The 18,555-nt window shown below is 46.3% G+C and overlaps 1 protein-coding gene across 15 annotated transcripts in view; it reads right to left on the reverse strand.

Annotated features, from left to right (window-relative positions):
* PKNOX2 (PBX/knotted 1 homeobox 2) overlaps positions 1 to 18,555 on the reverse strand; it is a 691,764-nt gene that overhangs the window by 16,465 nt on the left and 656,744 nt on the right. For all 15 annotated transcript variants that reach the window (XM_073320703.1, XM_073320715.1, XM_073320717.1 and 12 more), the window contains 2 exons: positions 9,836 to 9,912; positions 2,555 to 2,733 (listed from right to left, as the gene is read on the reverse strand). In XM_073320703.1, coding sequence (XP_073176804.1) covers positions 2,555 to 2,733; positions 9,836 to 9,912 — 256 coding nt within the window. The remainder of the gene's footprint in view (positions 1 to 2,554; positions 2,734 to 9,835; positions 9,913 to 18,555) is intronic.

The following is an 18,555-nucleotide window of genomic DNA, read 5'->3' on the forward strand; positions in this document are numbered from 1 at the left end:
ACCTTACACTGTGCAAAATCTCTTGCAATTTTAAAATCTTCTACAATACAGGAACCAATGGCCTCATATACAGGTAAAACAGGAGGAGTGACAAAAGATGTCTGCCGTATCTTTGGAGCAGTCTCCCAACACTTCCCTTATAGGTCCTCTCAGCAAGAAAATAATGGAACCACTCAAGATTGACTGTCTGGAACCATGTCAGCTACATCTCAGAGTCAACAATATCAAGTCAGCCGACAGATCTAGCAGAATTTGCATGGGTACTTGGTTCTCATTCACCTCCAGCAGAAGATCATTGAACAATGAAAGTAGGGTGATCAGATAGCAAGTATGAAAAATTGGGACAGGGGGTGGGGGGTAATAGGTGCCTATATAAAAAAAAGCCCCAAATATCAGGACTGTCCGTATAAAATCGGGACATCTGGTCACCCTAAATGAAAGAAGCACAGTCTCCATTAAGTACCTAGCCTACAAGGAGACAGATCACAGCCAAGCTAATATGAAGAAATCAGAGTGCTTTGAATATTTATGGAGTTGCTTTGACATCCCATTCTCACAAACTTCCTCTATTTATCAACATTACAAATGTTTAGAAAGGTTTCTTGAACAAGTGCCTTACAATAAACAGCTTCCTAAGAGAATCTGGCAACCCATCCTCCCAAAGGGAGACATTTAATGATATATTTGTAACCCCCAGGAGGCTCAGCTTGGCTCCTGGCTCTGTGTACTGCTGGCACAGGAAGACGCATGCTGTCCCGGGAGGAAGGGGGGCCAAGGGCAGATTCAGAGACTGTGAGCAGCCCCGAGGGAGCGAGGAGAGCCCCGATTTCGAGCGATGGCCCCTGGAGCTCTGGGGAAGGACGGCAGCGTGCCTGGATGGCCACCAGCTGCCTGCTCAGAGGAGGGGCCATGTCTGGGGGTGGTGGGGAGTAGAGTCACATGACTGACCAGTCAGAGCCCCGGAAGAAGACCTAGGGTGACCAGCAGGATGTGGGAGCGCTGGGAGAGGGGAGAAGCCATTTTGGAGGAGCTGGAGCCAGCTACTGAAGGGGCAGGACTGGTATGGGGGAGCTGGTGAGCCCCAGGCCTGCATGCAGGGTTCCCCTGACAACTGGCCTCCAGATGCCTGGCAGCAACATCCCTCAGCTTGGTGCTTTCACTCCTCAGGAGAGCGCTCAGCACACAGAGTTTTGTGAGAAAATTCTCTCCCCAGCCGGGCGGCGTGAGCCTTTCAGCTCCTAGACAGACCAGGCCCCACGTGGCCAGTGCTGCTCTGGTGCTCACTCAGGGCTGCCCGCCTGCTGGGAGCGTGGCTGAGCGCTGGGGCAGGAGATCAGGAGTTGTGTTTTTAGCAGAGTTATTATAATCTGCACCTGAGCCCTGCACCCCTTTGTGGAGCGGGGAGATCCTGACTCCTGCAGGAAGAGGACGCCTGCCAGCAGTGATCATCAGCCCCTGAGCAGAGCTGAAGTGTCTAGGTCGATCTCTGAACCTGAGCATCGTTCATGGAGTTGTGCGTGCACCATCTTTTAATTAGATACCCAGGCACATTGTTTGGGAGACCCCTACTCCCTGAACTGCGTCCTTAAGCCAGGGATAAGGGTTTCGGGATTTTATTACTTGCTGCGTATTAAACCTGTGGAGGGACTTATCATCCTAGCCCACATGTGAGTCTTTTGGGCTGTACTGAGCCAAGCCAGCCAAGTTGTGTATTGCTGCTACAGAAGATATTGTAGTCAGAGGTCATCAAGGGCCCCTGGGAAGTACGCGTACCAACTGGACACTAAATTTTACTTTTGCTCTACTAGGTCATGTGACTGGGGAAATTCATGGGTATTATCAGCATGGGCACTGGTGACCCTGAGATAGCCTTTTACTCTGTTATATTTATTTTCTCTTTAATATAGTTACTCTGTTGAATAGCTTGCATGTGTTTGTGTTATTTCTTGGGAGTCTCCAACTAGCTGACAAGTAAGTGGGGGTTACCTGTGGTTGGAATTTCCATTCCAAGCTGTCCCAGTGACCCTGCCAGGAAGGCACAAGAGGGGAGGAGGCACCACCAAATAAATTCATATGGGAAGAAAATAAGAAAGTTACACCCTGCTGAGCTGGACACAGGATCCAGATGAACACAGCCCTGTCCATCAAAACCTGTAAGGAGATTGGTGCTAAAGGAGGTAACTGGCTGGATGGGGTGTGACATATTTTTATGGATCATACTAGTCTCACTGTTTCTAACCTCGCTGTTTCTCCAGTAAAGTTTTTCAGCCAGGAGGGGCATGACTAACTGGCATGTGGTGATCTGGAGTCTCCTCAGTATATGCAGAAGTACAGTGAGAAAAACTGGATAAAATTCAAGAAAGAAGACCTCACACTTCTCCTCTCCAGAACTGGCATTACCCCATAGAAACTGAAAGCAAAGAGTGTGAATGTACCGCATGCTCGTTAACAGGCAAACATTCTTAATTACTGACATTAAGTACAATAACCAAGGCAGATGTGCACTACAGACTTCCCGAGTCAATCCCATGCCATGTCCCTGCCCCATTCTTACCGTCAGGATTGGTATTAGGATTGACTCCTTGTTGCTGCAGCACTCCAGCTGCAATAGAGTTGGGCCAGAATCTCTGAGTAGGACGGTGCTGGGATTTGATCTTCTTGGCTTTGGGGGCTGGATCTGGATTGCTCGCATCAAGCATGGGCTGCAGAATGCGCCGTCGGGCATTGATAAACCTTCCCATGGGGAAAAACAGGGAGTTACTTGCACTGTTGAAGATTCAGAATTATTACAAGGTTTTCGAATAATTATCTTCTTTCACTTATTGACTGTGGGTAACATTTTCAAAAGCATCTGAGTGACTCAGAAGACTAAGTTCCATTGATTTTCAATGAGACTTAGGTTCTTAAGGACCAGAGTTTTAAAAAGATTTAGAAATGGCTCAGCCCCAGGTGGCCCCCGCCTAGTGGAAGGTTTAGCCCTTGGTTAGGCAGCTCAATTTCACCCAGGCTCCATATGGTGTGCCTGGGGATAGTTAAGTGCCGAAGAGAGAGATTTGCAGACGCTGGCCAGCTGAGTGGGAAGTGCCCTACATTAGCCAGGAGTAAAATGCCCAGGAGAAGAGAGGGGAGAGCAGTGAGCCTTAGGCGCACAAACAGCTGCCCTGGTGCACCTGGCTGATGATCCCTCTGCCTGGGATTCTCAGCTGCAAACCCTCTCGGAGTTAGACCCCTGAGACAGGTCACCTGATTAGGTAGCCTGTGCAGTCTCTGGCCATGTCTCCACTGCTCCATTGTAAAAAGAAAAGGAGGACTTGTGGCACCTTAGAGACTAACAAATTTATTTGAGCATAAGCTTGAGCATCAGTGCATCCGATGAAGTGAGCTGTAGCTCTCGAAAGCTTATGCTCAAATAAATTTGTTAGTCTCTAAGGTGCCACAAGTCCTCCTTTTCTTTTTGTGGATACAGACTAACACGGCTGCTACTCTGCTCCATTGTGTGGACTAAGGGTGTGTGAATTGCAGAGCATACCAAAGTGTTGCACTCTAACTGCCCTGTGTAGACACTGCTAGTGCAAACCAAAAGTTACTTTGTGTGAACGTAGTCCTCTTTCAAACAGGACTATGTTAATGTGAACTAGGTACCTTTTCATTCGCTGTTAGGCAGATACACTTTGGTGCATTCACACCCCTATAGTCCACCCTGCAGCCACGTAGACAAGTCCTCTGTCTCCTGGTCATAATCAATACCTCTCACATTGTTCAGGCACCTAAACCCCTTTTAGATCTGTCTCTAAGTGCCCAAGTCACTTTTGAAAAGAAAACTTGGCTCCTAAACTGCTTAGGGCTTGTCTACTTAGAGAAGTTACTGTGAAGTAAGCTAGGATGTGATTTTAAAGCACAATAGCTGTTCTGCATTCATTCCCCATGTGGACACTCTTATTCCACATCAAGAGTGCCTTTTTCTGCTTAGTCCACTTCCAAAGTAGTGAAAGCTAACCCAAAGGCAATGCAGAGTAAAAGTGTCCACAATGGGAGTTAGTGCAGAATAGTTGTTCGGCATTTGCTACTCCATTATCGCTATTCTGAACTATTTGCCTTTGAAGACAAGCCCTTAGGTGCTTTTCAAAAGGTTACCCTATTTCACAAGTAAGTACTTTGTTATAACTACTAGCAATATGCTGACTATTATCCTCTGTAGAAAAATAAAACACTAATTATTGCATTATGTATATTTTCACCAGCAGGGGGCACTGGGTGATTGCAAATGTATACCAGCTACTGTGGCTAGAGTTTACATGATATTACTAGGCATCAGTCAGTACAGGCCCTTGGTAGACTTAATCATTACTATAAGTAAACGTCATCATTCCATATTTAATCATTCTACTGCTCAGTTTAGTCTGGCATTATTGTATGCTGCAAATGAAACAGCAGCAGAATGAAATGACAGAAGTAACAATAAAACATAGTCCTGGATGATGATGACCCCACATAATGACAGCAGCCTTCAACTGCCTGCTGGGGGGTCCAAAGAGGATGGAGCTTGGCTGTTCTCGGTGGCGGCAGATGACAGAACAAGGAGCAGTGGTCTCAAGCTGCAGTGGGGGAGGTCTAGGTTGGATATTAGGAAAAATGTTTTCACTGGGAGGGTGGTGAAGCACTGGAATGGGTTACCTAGGGAGGTGGTGGAATCTCCATCCTTAGAGGTTTTTAAGGCCTGGTTTGACAAAGCCCTGGCTGGGATGATTTAGTTGGGGTTGGTCCTGCTTTGAGCAGGGGGTTAGATTAGATACCTCCTGAGGTCCCTTCCAACCCTGATATTCTATGATTCTATGATAAACAGTAAAGTACTCTCCAGGCAATGCTCCATGTAATTACCCTGCTCCTCAGTCCATACATTCTACAGTATACTCTTCAAACAGTGCAACACTCTCTGGATAAACAATCCCATAGTCCTAAATAATTCTACAGCTCTTGATTTGTCTATATTGTTCTAGTTTGCCTGCCACTATGACATTTAGGCCTAAGGCCCAGATATTTATCAGTATTTAGGTGTCTAATGATGCAGATACGAACCTAGAGGGATTTTCAAAAATTCCCCCAAAGCTCAGCTCCAAGCTTTCCTCAGTATGGGCAGCTCCAGGCAGAGCTTGTGGCTCTGGCTTCTTGGGCACAGACACTCTGTCTGGTTCCACTTCTACACTTCTACGGAGCAGGGCCCAGTGGGAGCTTGGGGTTAGGTGTGTACATGTAGACTCATCAAGCCCTCAGATCGCTACCCCTTCCTGCTTCTCCACGTGGGCACCAATGATACTGCCAAGAATGACCTTGAGCGGATCACTGCAGACTACGTGGCTCTGGGAAGAAGGATAAAGGAGTTTGAGGCGCAAGTGGTATTCTTGTCCATCCTCCCCGTGGAAGGAAAAGGCCTAGGTAGGGAGCGTCGAATGGTGGAAGTCAACGAATGGCTACGCAGGTGGTGTCGGAGAGAAGGCTTTGGTTTCTTTGACCATGGGATGGTGTTCCATGAAGGAGGAGTGCTGGGCAGAGACGGGCTCCATCTTACGAAGAGAGGGAAGAGCATCTTTGCCAGCAGGCTGGCTAACCTAGTGAGGAGGGCTTTAAACTAGGTTCACCGGGGGAAGGAGACCAAAGCCCTGGGGTAAGTGGGGAAGTGGGATACCGGGAGGAAGCACGAGCAGGAGTGCATGAGAGGGAAGGGCTCCTGCCTCATACTGAGAATGAGGGGCGATCAGCGGGTTATCTCAAGTGCCTATACACAAATGCATGAAGCCTGGGAAACAAGCAGGGAGAACTGGAAGTCCTGGCAAAGTCAAGGAATTATGATGTGATTGGAATAACAGAGACTTGGTGGGATAACTCACATGACTGGAGCACTGTCATGGATGGATATAAACTGTTTAGGAAGGACAGGCAGGGCAGAAAAGGTGGGGGAGTTGCACTGTATGTAAGAGAGCAGTATGACTGCTCAGAGCTCCAGTATGAAACTGCAGAAAAACCTGAGAGTCTCTGGATTAAGTTTAGAAGTGTGAGCAACAAGGGTGATGTCGTGGTGGGAGTCTACTATAGACCACCGGACCAGGGGGATGAGGTGGACGAGGCTTTCTTCCGGCAACTCACAGAAGTTACTAGATCGCACTCCCTGGTTCTCATGGGAGACTTCAGTCACCCTGATATCTGCTGGGAGAGCAATACAGCGGTGCACAGACAATCCAGGAAGTTTTTGGAAAGCGTAGGGGACAATTTCCTGGTGCAAGTACTGGAGGAACCAACTAGGGGCAGAGCTCTTCTTGACCTGCTGCTCACAAACCGGGAAGAATTAGTAGGGGAAGCAAAAGTGGATGGGAACCTGGGAGGCAGTGACCATGAAATGGTCAAGTTCAGGATCCTGGCACAAGGAAGAAAGGAAAACAGCAGAATACGGACCCCGGACTTCAGAAAAGCAGACTTTGACTCCCGCAGGGAGCTGATGAGCAAGATCCCCTGGGAGAATAACATGAGGGGGAAAGGAGTCCAGGAGAGCTGGCTGTATTTTAAAGAATCCTTATTGAGGTTACAGGGACAAACCATCCCGATGTGTAGAAAGAATAGTAAATATGGCAGGCGATGAGCTTGGCTTCACAGAGAAATCCTTGCTGATCTTAAACACAAAAAAGAGACTTACAAGAAGTGGAAGATTGGACAAATGACCAGGGATGAGTATATAAATATTGCTCGGGCATGTAGGAATGAAATCAGGAAGGCTAAATCACACCTGGAGTTGCAGCTAACGAGGGATGTTAAGAGTAACAAGAAGGGTTTCTTCAGGTATGTTAGCAACAAGAAGAAAGTCAAGGAAAGTGTGGGCCCCTTACTGCATGAGGGAGGCAACCTTGTGACAGAGGATGTGGAAAAAGCTAATGTACTCAATGCTTTTTTTGCCTCTGTCTTCACGAACAAGGTCAGCTCCCAGACTACTGCACTGGGCAGCACAGCATGGGGAGGAGGTGACCAGCCCTCTGTGGAGAAAGAAGTGGTTCAGGATTATTTAGAAAAGATGGACGTGCACAAGTCCATGGGGCTGGATGCGTTGCATCCGAGAGTGCTAAAGGAGTTGGCAGATGTGATTGCAGAGCCATTGGCCATTATCTTTGAAAACTCATGGCGATCGGGGGAGGTCCCGGCCAACTGGAAAAAGGCTAATGTAGTGCCCATCTTTAAAAAAGGGAAGAAGGAGGATCCTGGGAACTACAGGCCAGTCAGCCTCACCTCAGTCCCCGGAAAAATCATGGAGCAGGTCCTCAAGGAATCAATTCTGAAGTGCTTAGAGGAGAGGAAAGTGATAGGAACAGAGAGCATGGATTCACCAAGGGCAAGTCATGCCTGACTAATCTAATTGCCTTCTATGACAAGATAACTGGCTCTGTGGATGAGGGGAAAGCAGTGGATGTGTTGTTCCTTGACTTTAGCAAAGCTTTTGACACAGTCTCCCACAGTATTCTTGCCAGCAAGTTAAAGAAGTATGGGCTGGATGAATGGACTATAAGGTGGCTAGAAAGCTGGCTAGATTGTCGGGCTCAATGGGTCATGATCAATGGCTCCATGTCTACTTGGCAGCTGGTATCCAGTGGAGTGCCCCAAGGGTCGGTCCTGGGGCCGGTTTTGTTCAATATCTTCATAAATGATCTGGAGGATGGTGTGGATTGCACCCTCAGCAAGTTTGCAGATGACACTAAACTGGGAGGAGAGGTAAATACACTGGAGGTTAGGGATAGGATACAGAGGGACCTAGACAAATTGGAGGATTGGGCCAAAAGAAATCTGATGAAGTTCAACAAGGACAAGTGCAGTGTCCTGCACTTAGGATGGAAGAATCCAATGCACCGCTACAGACTAGGGACCGAATGGCTAGGCAGCAGTTCTGCAGAAAAGGACCAAGGGGTTAGAGTGGACGAGAAGCTGGATATGAGTCAACAGTGTGCCCTTGTTGCCAAGAAGACCAATGGCATTTTGGGATGTATAAGTAGGGGCATTGCCAGCAGATCGAGGGACGTGATCGTTCCCCTCTATTCGACACTGGTGAGGCCTCATCTGGAGTACTGTGTCCAGTTTTGGGCCCCACTCTGCAAGAAGGATGTGGATAAATTGGAGAGAGTCCAGCGAAGGGCAACAAAAATGATTAGGGGACTGGAACACATGAGTTATGAGGAGAGGCTGAGGGAACTGGGGATGTTTAGTCTAGGGAAGAGAAGAATGAAGGGGGATTTGATAGCTGCTTTCAACTACCTGAAAGGGGGTTCCAAAGAGGATAGATCTAGACTGTTCTCAGTGGTAGCAGATGACAGAACAAGGAGTAATGGTCTCAAGTTGCAGTGGGGGAGATTTAGGTTGGATATTAGGAAAAACTTTTTCACTAGGAGGGTGGTGAAACACTGGAATGCGTTAGTGAGGGAGATGGTGGAATCTCCTTCCTTAGAAGTTTTTAAGGTCAGGCTTGACAAAGCCCTGGCTGGGGTGATTTAATTGGGGATTGGTCCTGCTTTGAGCAGGGAGTTGGACTAGATGACCTCCTGAGGTCCCTTCCTACCCTGATATTCTATGATTCTATGTTTTGAAAACCAAAAGCTCCCATTGATTTCTTTTGATTGGTGGGTTGCCTTTGAAAATTCCACTACGTCCCTATCTGCATCATTAGATGCCTAAATACTTTTAAAAATCTGGCCCTCAGGCTCCTAAGTCACATGGGCACTTTTGAAAAGCCTTTTCCATGAATTAAAAGTTTCACTCAGGGCTCAATTCATCCCTGATATAACTTCATGGACATCACAAACTTACACCAGTGGAAAATGTGGCTGAAGGAGTGGAAATGAAGTAAGTGACACTAAAGGTTTAAGAGAGACAAGGTTGGCAAGGGAATATCTTTTATTGGATCAGCTTCTGTTTAAGTTAGTTTTATAATTAGCTGGCTTGCGACATTCTGGGGGCAGGAGGGTGGGGGGAGGAGTGAGGACTCTGCGCTCAGCCTCCCCCTCCCTCCCCTGCCTCCTACCGGTGGCAATCAGCTGGTTTGTGGTGTTCGGGAGGCAGGGGAGGGAGGGGAAGCCTGTGTGCCAAGTCCTCGCTCCTCCCCCCTCCCTCCTGAACCCCGCAAGCCAGCTGATTGCTGCGGGCAGGAGGCAGGGGAAGAGGGGAAAGGCACTGATCCGTGGGGTCTGCCGGTGGGTGGGAGGTGCTGTGGGAGGGCTGTTGGGGAGCTGATGGGGGGCTGCCAGCTGTGGACAAAGCAGGCAGCCAAAGGACATTATAGGGAAGCATTGCACAACTTTAAACGGGGCATGTTCCATAACTGAGCAGGGACGTGATATCGAAACAACGTTAAGCGAGAGGACGTTAAGTGGAGAGTTACTGTACCTGGAGCACGATTTTAAATGTTTTGTAAGCAATTTATATAGAGATGTTTCTTTTTATGTCTACTTTCTTTTTAAGCACCAGTGGATATAAATTCACTCCTTTGTCTTCAGACTAAGAAGAACCAACCTGAGTCCATAAGGTGCTCAGGTTTGAATCTTGTCTCTTTTCCCTAGGAGCTATTTCCACCTTACTCTATTGTTCAGATACAACACCTCACAACCACAGAAAAACACCTCTTCCTTGGGCTCTGATGCTGATTTTCTTCTGGGAAATGGCCAATAAGGCAACTGAATCAGCATCCTGCTATCCATGTGGTTAAAGTCACAGGCTAGGCAGGGACACTGAGAGTAGTGACGTGACTCCAGCAGTTTAATAACTATGAAAGCAGGAAAATTCCACAACCCCCACACTCAGGTTCACTCACCAGTTATTGACTTGCAAAAGTGTCAGGTTTGTCTGTGCTGCTATCTGCCTTTTCTCATCCTCTGTTGGGTAAGGGTGCTGAAAAGAGACAATAGCATAATTATAGTGCATTACCTAGAGGAAGGCATTGAGGAGCAGAGGGTCAGGGTCAGTTGTCGTGATCTGAGTTTTACCAGGATGAGCTCTATTAAAGGGTGCCCCACCTCCGTTCTGGGTGACTCAGCATTACCAAGTTTTGAAGTGCTCCTTTCCCTACAATTGAACACGGGAATTGAAAGCCCAAATGCGAACCCATTGCTCAGTAGTATGCAAGGCCTCTTGTAATAGACACTAGACACATTCAATGGCAGCAGAGAAAAACCAGAGCAGGGAACCTAGCTGAAACCTTGCCAGTCTGGAAGCTGTCATTTATATTACTATTAAAACTATTTGCATCACAGCTGCCAAAATAGCCATCTGCATTCACCCTCTACCACCAATCCATAGAAGCAGCACTCACATTTTAGTGTGTTGGGGACTTTTAGAACAAACTCTTGGGAACTTTACCTTGGTTTGATTATTATTTAAAGAACAGGAAGTGCTCTTGGTTTATCTCATCTGGTCTCCACCCATTTTGTGATAATGAGTGCTTGTGATTGCTGGGACATTTTATTCACAGATCTGATCTAAACGTTACATAGGGATTGTGACCCTTGTAATCAGTATAAAATGTCGAACCCAACAGAATTATCATGGTAACTTATAGGAGCTCTGGGGAAGAAGCTGCATTACTTACTCCTGAAGAAAGAAGGCAAATTAACTGGAAAACTCAGGATTGAGCTTCAAGAACTCGGGTCTTATTGTGGCAATAAGACTGAAATGAACTACAGAAGCCTTACCTTGTATGCGTATATGCAGTAAGAATGATAGGAAACTTCCTGTGTGTGCTACTTGAGTTCAATCACTTTAAGCTTCTAAACTCATACATGCCAATTTTGTACAATACATACAAATGGATAGTGGCATTGTGATAAATGAAGGGGCGGGGGCAGCTCCCTTTTATGGACACCCAGCCAGCCAGTTAGCTATAAAATCCCTGTTAGTAGCTGTTCTCTACTTGCTTTACCTGTAAAGGGTTAAAAAAGTCCATAAGTAAAAAGAAGGGAGTGGGCACCTGACCAAAAGAGCCAATGGGAGGCCTAGAACTTTTTAAATTGGGGAAAAACTTTCCCTTTGTCTGTCTGTTGTTGTTCTCCGGAGAAAGGTGACAAAACAGAGACAGGGCTGAAGCTATGCTGTAAAAAGCTGTAAACCAGGTATGAAAATCACCAGATCATACCTCAAACTACTCAATATGAAACTCCAGATATGTAAGTAGATCAGAAAATGTCTAGAAGGACATGATTAGATTTCTCTCTTTTATTTCTGTAAGGTTTGTGGAGTCCTCTGTGCTAACCCCCAAATGCTTTTGCTTTGCTGGTAACCATTAAGCTGGACCTAAAAAAAAAACATTCTTGATGCTAAATTATTATATTTGCTTTTTTAAAACTCTAGCAATAGCCTAAATTCCAGGTGTATTTTCTTGCTTTTTGTTTTTAATAAAATTTACCTTTTTTAAGAACAGGACTGGGTTTTTTGTGTCCTAAAGGGTTTGTGCACATGTTGTTTAAATAGCTGGTGGCAACAGCTGATTTCCTTTGTTTTCTTCTCAGCTCTTCCCCAGAGGGGTGAGGGGGTAAAAGGGCTTGAGGGTACCACACTGGGAGGTATTCCCAAGTGCTCCTGGGTCCAAAGGGGTTTTTTGCACTTGGGTGGTGGCAGCATCTACCCATCCAAGATCAGAGAGAAACTGTAACCTTGGGAGTTTAATACAAACCTGGAGTGGCCAGTATCAATTTTTAGAATCCTTGCAGAGAATTCTGCACTCAAAGTGCCAGAGTGGGGAATCAGCCTTGACAGGCATCCACAAACTGGATTAAATATTCAGTTACCCCATTTGGCACAAGACCAAGCACATTTATGTCAATGAAAGTCTTTCCATTGGTTTGAAAGGGAGCAAAATCAAGCCCCGGTTACACAGTTTGTACCCACAAATCCAACTTTAGAGTGCAAAATATGTGTGTTTCTGTCGAGAGATCTGTTTGAAAAGTAGATCTTTGAGCTTTCTGTAAAACTTTCAGAGATTTATAGACTCCAAGGCCAGAAGGGACCACTGTGATCATCTAGTCTGACCTCCTGCATATTATGGACCATAGAACTTTCCTAAAATAATTCCTAGAATTTACATTTTAGAAAAACAGCCAATCTTGATTTAAAAATCATCAGGGATCTAGAATCCACCACAACTCCTGGTTAATTGTTCCAGTGGTTAATTACCCTAACAGTTAAAATTATACACCTTATTTCCAGTCTGAATTTGTCTAGCTTCAACTTCCAGCTGTTGGATCATGTTCTACCTTTCCCTGCTAGACTGAAGAGCCCAAGGGACCTAAACAAATTAGAGGATTGGGCCAAAAGAAATCTGATGAGGTTCAACAAGGACAATTGCAGAGTCCTGCACTTAGGAAGGAAGAATCCCATGCACTGCTACAGACTAGGGACCGAGCAGCTAAGCAGCAGTTCTGTAGAAAAGGATCTAGGGGTTACAGTGGACGAGAAGCTGGATGTGAGTCAACAGTGTGCCCTTGTTGCCAAGAAGGCCAATGGCACTTTGGGATGTATAAGTAGGGGCATTGCCAGCAGATCGAGGGACGTGATCATTCCCCTCTATTTGACATTGGTGAGGCCTCATCTGGAGTACTGTGTCCAGTTTTGGGCCCCACACTACAAGAAGGATGTGGAAAAATTGGAAGGAGCCCAGCGGAGGGCAACAAAAGTAATTAGGGGACTGGAACACATGAATTATGAGGAGAGGCTGAGGGAACTGGGATTGTTTAGTCTGCAGAAGAGAAGAATGAGGGGGGATTTGATAGCTGCTTTCAATTACTTGAAAGGGAGTTCCAAAGAGGATGGATCTAGACTGTTCTCGTGGTAGCTGATGACATAACAAGGAGTCATGGTCTCAAGTTGCAGTGGGGGAGGTTTAGGTTGGATATTAGGAAAAACTTTTCACTAGGAGGGTGGTGAAACACTGGAATGCGTTACCTAGGGAGGTGGTGGAATCTCCTACTTTCGAAGTTTTTAAGGTCAGACTTGACAAAGCCCTGAGATGATTTAGTTGGGGATTGGTCCTACTTTGAGCAGGGAGTTGGACTAGATGACCTCCTGAGGTCCCTTCCAACCCTGATATTCTATGATTCTGTGATTATTAAATATTTGTTCCCCATGTAGATACTCATTGTCTGTAATCAAGTCACCCCTTAACCTTGTTAAACTAAGTAGATTGACTACTTTGAATCTATAAATATAAGGCATGTTTTTTAACCCTGTAATCATTCTTGTGGCTGTTCTCTGAACCTTCTCCAATTTATCAACATCCTTCTTAAACTGTGGACATTAGAACTGGACAAAGGATTCCAGCAATGCTCACACCAGCACCAAATACAGAGGTCAAATAACCTCTTTAAACCTACTCAAAATTCCCCTCTTAATGCAACTGTTTATGCAAACTTCATATCCAGCACATCTCAGCTTGTAACTCTTGAATAAAATATACATGATCCAACGAGCTCAGCAATAGCAACATGTGAGGGGACCTCTGAGTAATGCTACTTTACACTGGGCAGCTAACAAGACTGTGTTTCTGCTCTACTGGGCAGAAGCTTTTCCCTTCCCTGAAGCTTTCCAGATCGTCTTAAAATATAACCCAGTCTGCACTGGGACTCCAGTCACAGGAGCACTCACACCTTTGTCCAGATCCAAAGCTTTGTTACATGGTTACAGATTCTGTGGGCATTCCAGAAAAATGAGCCACTATGTACCTTGCTTACTGGCGCCTCGGAACCACTAGCCAAGCCCACAGTACGGGAGTCACCAACTCCCAGATTAAGAATAACCCATTCCTTTTCAAACAAATATTAAAAAATAGTTGGTTGGATTGTTCGGGTCTTTTAAAACTGAAATAATAAAAAAAGAATAACAATTTCAAGGCATTTGTTTGAATGACATTTTCCTGCCAGTTACCCAAGAGATGAAGTTACTTCCTTATTAATAACTGATTCTCTGTGTATTGCGCCATGGCAAATCTTGCTGAAGCTTTATAAAATTTGTTAGCTCACACACTCAGCTTGTTCTGGACAGCATCCTGAAAAATGCAAGGTGCACCTGCTACATTCCAGTCTGCAAATGTCCCATGTAAAAGGCATAAGGAGCACGGGTTTAGTTGGTCTAGCTGGGATAAAACTGTATAAGAGATATAAACCTTCATCCTGCCCAACATAAACCGACTTTTAAGTGCCTGGGCTATAAAGAGACATTCCCCGGGGGCAGGTTATTCCATAATTGTCCATTATAAGATTTTTTGCTGTTGCATTTGGTGTTGGCCACCATTAGAGACTGCAAGGAGGGTAGATGGCTGTCAGTTTGATCAAGTTTGGTCATTCCTATGAGCTAGATTCACAAGGGTACTAAGGCCTGATGATGCTGAGCATTGCCATGCCTAACTTTAGGGGCCTAGAAACCCACTGGGATTCACAACGCATGAGCTAGGCTCCTAGTCTCCCCACACAATGAATGGGGAAGCACCTCAGAATGGGATTCACAAAAGCCAGCATGCTGAGCGGGTGCCACCTAAACTAGCCAATGGGAGATGGCAAGGTGAGGGGTGTATTCTAAACTCCACCCCGCTCAAGGAGTTCAATGCCTAAGTCCAGGCTGCTTGGGATTCTCAGCTGCAAACCCTCACTTGGTGTTACACACCTGCACCATTTTTGCAAGAAGCCAGGGGTGAAGGTTAGAGTCCAGTCCAGCAGTTCGAGCACTCCTGTGGAAAGTGGGAGATGCCTGGTTCAAGTCCTCCCTTTACCAGATGGAGAAGAAAGGATTTGAACAGGGCTTTGCTCCCTCTTGGGTGGGTGTCCTGACCACTAGGCAATAGGATTTTCTGGTGTGGGCTTCCATCAGTCCCTCCTAATGAAGCTAATTTAAACAGTCATTGGAACCGGGGGACTGGATCCTGCATCTCCCAAGGGAGTGCTTTAACCACCAGGCTCCAGAATTGTTCTTGTGCTTGGGCACGTTTTTTCTGCAGCCCAACAATTCCTTCTCCACAATGGTACAGTTTCAACAGGGGAGACTGAGACTGAGCCCCATTTCTGCCCCTTCCCCAAATGACCTATAGCCCAGTGGTTAGGACATGCACCTCAGAGATAGAAAATCCCTTCTGTCCATCAGGCAGAGGGAGGACTCCCACCAGTCCACTGGACTAAAAGTCTTAAGGGAGGTCCTTGTCTCCCCAGCTGTTTTGTGGAAGAATGCCTATTGGGGCCCAATCTGGTAGGCAGCCTCTGAGCTGACTTACTAGATCAGGCCTTGCAGGTGAGTTAGATGGAGGAACACCTATCTTCTCTCATTTCATCCATCATTATGGGGCTTAGGTGTCCCGCAGTGCACATGTGCAGAAGCACAAACATAAGGCCACAGGGAATTTTACTGCAAAAAATCTAGGTGCCAAGTGAGTTTAGTACTTAAAGGGTTTGGAAAAAGCAGGGTGGGGGGTTCTGTGAATCCCAGTGGTGCCTGATTCTGGGATTTATGTGCTTAAAGGGACAATTGGTAGTCTACGTCCTTTTGTGAATCTAGACCTGTATTCCTAAACCAGTGGTATTCCGGTCAGCAATTTCCATCAGTGTGTAGAGAGTGAGTGTGCTTAGTGCCTGGCAGAACATGAGCAGACGGAGAAAGTGAGAGCAAGGAGGAGGATGGGGCTGGGTTGGGTTGTGAGAGAGGAATGGAGATGGATGAGTTAGGGATGGCCTCAACAGGAGAAACAGCCAAACTTTGTGAAATTTTGCCACTAACTGCAGAGAGTCAAATGAATCTCAGATAATGGGACATACTTGCTAAAATAAAATAAACACCACATGGGTACAAAATTGGAGACTTCAATACAAAACAAACTTGATGAAAGAACTTATCTTTGTGTAACAACTATTTTCCCTGAAACCTGTTATTCTGCAAATGAGCCAGCTGAGGGCAGTAGTTACCCTGCTCTGGGATGATAAAAGGTCAGAGGACTGAATTAGCACAATTAGTCACTAAATGACAAGTTTAAGTAAATATTGATTTAAGGATTGCCAGCACACAAACTTCTGAACCACATGTGATGATTCATCTGTTTAAAATTATGACAGCTCCTAGCAACTAGACAGAATATCCAGTGATCATGGCAGGCCTAGCAGCCCAGATGGTCCATGTTCCACATTTCTCTCAAAACAGAAGCTCTAGACAGCTTGTTTTCCCTGCAGTCTCTCAACTTCAGCATTGGGATATTCGTCCATGTTCTTTGTCTGATGCCCAGGTCCAACCTACATTACTCTGAAATAAGATTGATAGGAAATCTATATGACGTGCCACATTTAATCCACAGGAGATCTTCTGTGTGTCCTGTAAAGCACATTTATGGTAGGGACAGTCCGATTAAAAACAGAGTAATTCATCTGGTGTACTGATGAGAGACTGCCAGTCTCATTGCTAGAGAACTGCTCCTTAAGGAACCTCATGGAATGCTACTTTCCGGTTCATTTTTGGACATCATGCCACAGGAGTGAGAGTGTTGTATGCTGGAGAGACAAGAGCAGGGAAAGGCTAAAGAAGGGTTGACAGACTCTGTTTAGAACTCACCATCACTCACTGACCAACCTTTACTATGCCAGCCTCAGGCGAACCCCATTTCATAAAAGCTGATCTTGATTTACAGCTTCCAGTGGAAGCAACTAAATATTAGAGAAGCCAAAACTTCTCACCTAAACTACACAGCAAGTACTAGAGTGAATTTCCTTCACATCAGAGGCTTTTTGCTAGCTTATCTGGTGCTTAAAAGAGAAAAAGTGCTAATCAGGCATGGGACCATTGGCTTAGGGCAGGGGTACTCAATTATTTTTTGTCAAGGTCCAAATTTCTTGGTCAACGTATAGTCAAGGTCCAGACCCCCACCCAGCTCCCCTCCCCAACTCTCCCAATTGTCCCCCCAAGCTCCCTGATCACCCGCCAACTCCCCTACCCAGAAAGTAGGATGCGCGGTGTTGCTACTCACTCTCCCCCAAACATTCATCCATGCCCACAGTTGAGCCAAGTAGCAGAGCTGGGGGTAGGTAGAAGACGAATGGGTATGAGCTAGGATCTGGGCAGCAAAGCAGGGTGTTAGTGTGCAAGTGTGTGTGAGTACTTCTGAGCTCAGAGCCAGGAGGTGAAGCTGTTGGACTATGATCCAGCAAGCGGTGCGATATCCCTTTGGGGGCTGCGATAGCAGAAAGTCAGGAAGGAGGCTCCGGGTAGTGGGAGGGACCAAGGAGACTCCAGATAGCAGCCCGGGGGAGATGGGTGGAGGCAGGATGTGGCAGAAGCTGGTGACTGGAGGTGGACTGGGGAAAGAAGAGGCTGGTTGGGAGTGTGGGGGGAGCTGGAAAGGGCTCCACAGACTGGCCCCAAAGGACAGAGGGTGGGGAGGACACAAGGCCAGGGGTGGGGCTCTGGGGACCACTTGGGGGCAGGGATCGCAAGGTCAGGGAGGGGCTTGGGGCGGGGGCATGCTGCGCTCAGTGCCCTGGCACAAACGGATGCTGCAGGACCCCATCAGGCACTTATGAGTTGGATTGCCTGGGGGCCCACAAGTTGCAGCTCCATGGCCCAGCTGGCCCCACCGTCTCCACAGAAAGCAGAGAAGAATTTGAAGTAGGGCCCCTACAGTGCTGCCCTCTAATTGGCTGCAGAGTGAGCATGTGACACCCTATTGCTCCCTGATTGGAGGGGCAGAGTAGAGTGGAGACACATTAGGCTGCCTGCCGGGGTGTGTGTGGATACTCCACCCCCCAAAATGTCACCACTCACCCCCGCATCCTGCACTGCTGCTGGAAGTGCAACAGAAAACCGTAAATTTTCTATAGGTTTTTTGGATTCTCCTATAGAAAAGTTGTCATTTTCTACTAAACTCTATAGGTTTTTACAATAGTTTCTGTTTCTAATACAACAGCATGGGGTTCATTTCCAGAAGGCCTTGTCGGCATAATCTCGACTAAATGCTATAGGATTGTTCCATAAAGGTGGCAGTTGGGCTAAAAAACCCAAGATCTTAGGCTCAACTGTGCCACCAAGAAGTCTACATTGGCCCTATCTCTAAAGATCCATACCCTGCCACAAAGAGCTGACAAGCTAAGGGTGTTTTGGGTAGAATATGATGAACGCTGATAAAGTGACAATGTGCTAGTTTACAGAGCTGGGCTGCTACCAAAATCCTGCATCCTAACTCCCTTAAATTTTGGCTATGTTTGGAGCTACAACTGGCATTAGCAGCTTGGGCCTGTCTCTAATCAGACAGGAGTAGGGTCACCCAATTTTATAGTGCCTAGATTTTAATGCCAGAGAAGACAATAAGAATCAACTAGTCTGACCTCCTGCATAACACAGGCCAGAAAATTTCACCCAGTGATTCTTGCATTGAACCCATATTGTGTGGTTGAGTTCTGTTATTTAGAAAGTCATCCCTGGGGAGGCCATTTGTCCTGTTTTAAACTGGACAGTCCTTTCTTCGAGTAGTTTGTCCCCACGCATGGTATTAAGACAAAACCAGATGTGATTTTGTCTGGT

Source organism: Lepidochelys kempii, chromosome 22 (genome assembly GCF_965140265.1).
Source record: "Lepidochelys kempii isolate rLepKem1 chromosome 22, rLepKem1.hap2, whole genome shotgun sequence".
NCBI classification, from domain to species: Eukaryota; Metazoa; Chordata; order Testudines; family Cheloniidae; genus Lepidochelys; species Lepidochelys kempii.